Source organism: Colobus angolensis, unplaced genomic scaffold (genome assembly GCF_000951035.1).
Source record: "Colobus angolensis palliatus isolate OR3802 unplaced genomic scaffold, Cang.pa_1.0 Scaffold99, whole genome shotgun sequence".
NCBI classification, from domain to species: domain Eukaryota; kingdom Metazoa; phylum Chordata; class Mammalia; order Primates; family Cercopithecidae; genus Colobus; species Colobus angolensis.
The window spans coordinates 3316767-3321652 of NW_012123931.1; the positions used below are offsets into that span (position 1 = coordinate 3316767).

The following is a 4886-nucleotide window of genomic DNA, read 5'->3' on the forward strand; positions in this document are numbered from 1 at the left end:
TGCACTCCACTGGGAGACAGAGCAAGACTCCGTCTCAAAAAAAAAAAAAAAAAGAATTTACACAAAGCAGTCATTTGATTCCCTTCCCTTTTGGATGATGGTTTAGGTTTTTTATTATTTTTGCATTGTTTTGCCCTGAATAAGTATCTAGGTAAGTTAGAACTTGTCTTTCCTCAATTTGCAGATGCACACTTAACATGACTAAATAGTATTAAGTGTAGGGTAATTTATCTCAGACCAAAAATTCAATCTCAATGACTGCATCATATTCACTGGTATCCTTTGTTTAAATATTTTAAAGTAATAAAAGCAAGAAACCTAAATGCTTTAAACTTCTCTGCAGAAATGTAATGATTCCCTTTTGCTACAACCAGTAGCATTCTTACTGAACAATCTGGAGTAGAAGTAATAAAAAGAACAATTATGTGTTCCCATTAAAAGAATCTTAAATTTTATGATGTGTCATTTTGTGCAGATCTGAAAGTAATCATGCCCAATCATTTTCTGGTTGAATGTTTATGAGTCTGTGTACTAATGTTTCTCTATAATATCTCCTTAATGTCCTCATTTAGGCTTCATTAACTCTCCTTACTCATTTATCTGCCTGTTTTTAGGCTATTTTCCAGTTGAATCTCTTTTATTTTGGTTTTTTGTTTGTTTGTTTTGTGTGAGACTGAGTTTTCTTATTGCCCAGGCTAGAGTGCAATGGCGCGATCTCAGCTCACTGCAACCTCCACCTCCCGGGTTCAAGTGATTCTCCTGCCTCAGCCTCTCGAGTAGCTGGGATTACAGGCATGCGCCACCATGCCCGGCTAATTCTGTATCTTTCATAGAGATGGGTTTCTCCACGTTGGCCAGACTGGTCTTGAACTCCTGACCTCAGGTGATCTGCCAACCTCAGCCTCCCAAAGTGCTGGGATTATAGGTGTGAGCTGCTGGGCCCAGCCTTGAATCTCTTTTAAAGCATCCAAAACATGTTCATTGTAATAAGAGCTAAAGATAGGAGGGCCGGGTGGGGTGACTTACGCCTGTAATCCCAGCACTTTGGGAGGCCAACGCGGGTAGATCACGAGGTCAGGAGTTCAAGACCAGCTGGGTCGAGATGCTGAAACCCCATCTCTACTAAAAATATGAAAATTAACTGGGCATGGTGGCACCTGACTGTAATCCCAGCTACTTGGTAGGCTAAGGCAGGATAATCGCTTGAACGCGGGTGGCAGAGGTTGCAGTGAGCTGAGGTGGGGCCACTGAACTCCATCCTGGGCGAAAGAGCAAGACTCCATCTCCAGAAAGAAAGTTAGGAGTTGAAAATGACTCTCTTGTTTGACAAGAAACCAGCTAATTACTATGAAAATAACGTTTGCATTTAAGAAAACTCTTAGGGTTTTTTATGGCCAGGAGCTGTGGCTCACACCTGTAATCGCAGCATTTTGGGAGGCGGGCAGATCACCTGAGGTCAGGAGTTTGAGACCAGCCTGACCAACATGGAGAAACGCCTGTTCTATTAAAAATACAAAATTAGCTGGGCGTGGTGGCACACACCTGTAATCCCAGCTACTCAAGAGGCTGAGACAGGAGAATCACTTGAACCCGGGAGGCGGAGGTTGTGGTGAACTGAGATCACACCATCGCACTCCAGCCTGGTCAACAAAAGCAAAACTCGGTCTCAAAGAAGGAAAAAAAACTCAGGGTTTTTTCCTTCAATCTGCGTGCTGTCGCATTGTTCCTTCTTTCCACTAATTCACTTAGGGAGATCCACTGTGATCTTACAATCTAGAATTTGTTAAAGGTAGATTTCTCTCATTTTATAGATAAGAGAATGGAGACCCAGACAGATAAGATCATACGTCAGTGATTCAGTAAAAATGTAAATAGCTCATAGTTTAAGTGAGGCTCTTTGAGGTTGACATGGCCCTTCTTTTTAATTTTGCAGGGATAAACACACTTGTTACCTATGATCTGGTTCCAGAGCCCAAAATCATTGATGCTGCTTTGCGGGCATGCAGACGGTTAAATGATTTTGCTAGTACAGTTCGTATCCTAGAGGCTGTTAAGGTCAGTGAAATAATAATGCTAAAATTGTTCTGTAAATGAGTGGGCTTTTGCTGAGGTATCAGCATATTCTGTATTTTTGAATTTGTTAAAATGCCTAAAATGAGTCTTTATATAACTAGAAGGAATGTACATTGCAGTTAAAATCTTTCTAGAGGCTGGCAACATTTATTCAAGGCCTTACAAATTGTACATGACACACTTTTGTTCAGCAATTCCATTTAAGAATTTATCTTTTTTCTTTTCTCTCTCTCTTTTTTTTTTCTTTTTTTTTAAAGAATTTATCTTGGCCGTGTGTGGTGGTTCACACCTGTAATCCCAGTACTTTGCGAGGCCAAGGCAGGAGAATCACTTGAACCCGGGAGGCGGAGGTAGCAGTGAGCTGAGATCGCGCCATTGCACTCCAGCCTGGGCAACATGGTGAGACTCTGTCTCAAAAAAAAAAAAAAAAAGAAAACGTGTTCACTTCTAGTCCATTTATATACATGTTCCACTTCATTCTGGGCTTGGATTATGTAGGTAATTTAGGTTTCTGGGAAGATCTTTTCTGCTTTGGTTTTTTTCCTACTCTTCCTGCTGCCCGTTACTGCATTAAAGATATGTAGGATATCACTAACATTTAAATTTCAGAGTGTTCTTAGAACAACAATGTTGAGAGGTTTCTGGGTGAAGTTTTAAAAATACATATATATATGTTAAGGCTGGGCACGGTAGCTCACGCCTGTAATTCTGTACTTTGGGAGGCCAAAGTGGTAGGATTGCTTGAGGATAGGAGTTCAAGACCAGCCTGGGCAACATATCAAGACCCCCATTTCTAAAAGTAAATAAATAAAAATACGTTAAGTCTTAAACAACTAGAAGTTACACCACACTTATCTAAAACAGATAGTAGGAAATGTGATTTGAGATAGGTTTTATATCTTTAAGTTATGATATCTATAAATAGACAACAAAGACATTTTTAGATAAGGATTAGTTTATAGCTGCCATTTGTTTTAATACTTACCGGTGCATAGTGTTAACCTACTTGTTTTCACATTTAATCTTTATAATCTGCTAAGGGGGGTAGTGTCCCCATTTTACAGATAAGGAAAATGAAACTTAAGTTAATTTTCCAGGGCCAAACAATGAGAGCGAAGAGCCTAGAGGTATCCGAGCACTAGGCTGTGCTGCATCCAATACCCCAAGATAAAATTTTCTGCCTCCTCCTATCCCCCTGCCTGTTGCAGGGGCTGTTCAGAAGGAATTCAGATTTCCAAACTCAATTCAGTGTCCATCTGACAAGAGGAAAGAAAAAATGGGGCCGGGTGCAGTGGCTCACATCTGTAATCCCAGCATTTTGGGAGGCTGAGGTGGGCAGATCACTGGAGGTCAGGAGTTCGAGACCAGCCTGGGCAACGTGGTCAAATCCTGTCTCTACTCAAAATACAAAAATTAGCCAGGCGTGGTGGCTCACACCTGTAGTCTTAGCTACTCAGCCAGTAGCATCCCCTGCTTTAGCCTACCGAGTTGCTGGAACTGCAGGCATGTGCCACCACACCCAGCTAATGTTTGCACTTTTAATAGAGATGGGGTTTCACCATGTTGGCCAGGAGAATAACCTGAATCCAGGAGGCAGAGGTTGCAGTGAACTGAGATTGTTCCACTGCATTTCAGCCTGGGTTACAGAGAGAGACTCTCGATCTCCAAAAAAAAAAAAAGGAAATGATTTTCATACCATACTGTAAAGGATGTATTGATTGGGAGGCTCTACTAGCCTTCAGAATGCTGCAGGCAAAAAAACACATGAAAATAGTTGTGTATCCTGTTTTCTTGACAATGTTACGTTTAAAATATCATTTCTCTTTTTCTTGGAGACGGAGTCTTGCTGTGTCGCCCAGGCTGAAGTACAATGGCGTGATCTCAGCTCACCTCAACCTCCGCCTCCCGGGTTCGAGCGATTCTCCTGCCTCAGTCTCCCGCATAGCTGAGATTACAGGCGCCCATCATCACGCCCAGCTAATTTTTGTGTTTTTAGTAGAGATGGGGTTTCACCATGTTGATCAGGCTGGTCACAAACTCCTGACCTCTGGTGATCTACCCGTCTCAGCCTCCCAAAGTGCTGGAATTACAGGTGTGAGCCACTGCGCCCAGCCCAAAATATCATTCCTTATAAAACAGTATTATTTTGCATTAGGTGTAGATTAGAGTGTATGTTCCCTTAGGGGATTTATCAGAATCTTTAGGGAAGGGGCTGTAGTTTGATAAAGCAATTTGTATGTGTAATTTGTCAGGATGTGTAATTTATTTTGGAATATAATAACATGGGATTTTTTTTTTGTAATGTGTCAATGAAGTATATACGTGTGTTTAAGAACTTGAATGGGGCCAGGGCTGGTGGCTCACACCTGTAAACTCAGCACTTTGGGAGGCAAGGATGGAAGGAATGCTTGAGCCCAAGAGTTTCAGGCTGCAGTGAGCTGTGATTGCACCACTGCACTCCAGCCTGGGCAACAACAGAGTGAGAGCCTGTCTCAAAAAAAAAGAAATTGAATGGACATTAGCATTATTCTTAGTTTTTTGTTGTTGCTTTTTGTGTTTTTGTTTTGTTTTGTTTCTTTCTTTTTTTTGAGGCAGAGTCTCGCTCTGTCACCAGGCTGGAGAGCAGTGGCGCGATCTCGGCTCACTGAACCTATGCCTCCCGAGTTCAAGCAATTCCCCTGCTTCAGCCTACTGAGTTGCTGGAACTGCAGGCATGTGCCACCACACCCAGCTAATGTTTGCACTTTTAATAGAGATGGGGTTTCACCATGTTGGCCAGGATGGTCTTTATCTCTTGACCTTGTGATCCGCCC

General features: G+C 42.0%; 1 protein-coding gene across 1 annotated transcript in view; it reads left to right on the forward strand.

Annotated features, from left to right (window-relative positions):
- The window catches only part of LOC105505215 (cytochrome c oxidase subunit 5A, mitochondrial), a gene marked incomplete at its 5' end in the record, with an annotated part of 25623 nt that overhangs the window by 10030 nt on the left and 10707 nt on the right, over positions 1-4886 (forward strand). Inside the window, one exon of the mRNA XM_011933011.1 lies at positions 1934-2055. Coding sequence (XP_011788401.1) covers positions 1934-2055 — 122 coding nt within the window. The remainder of the gene's footprint in view (positions 1-1933; positions 2056-4886) is intronic.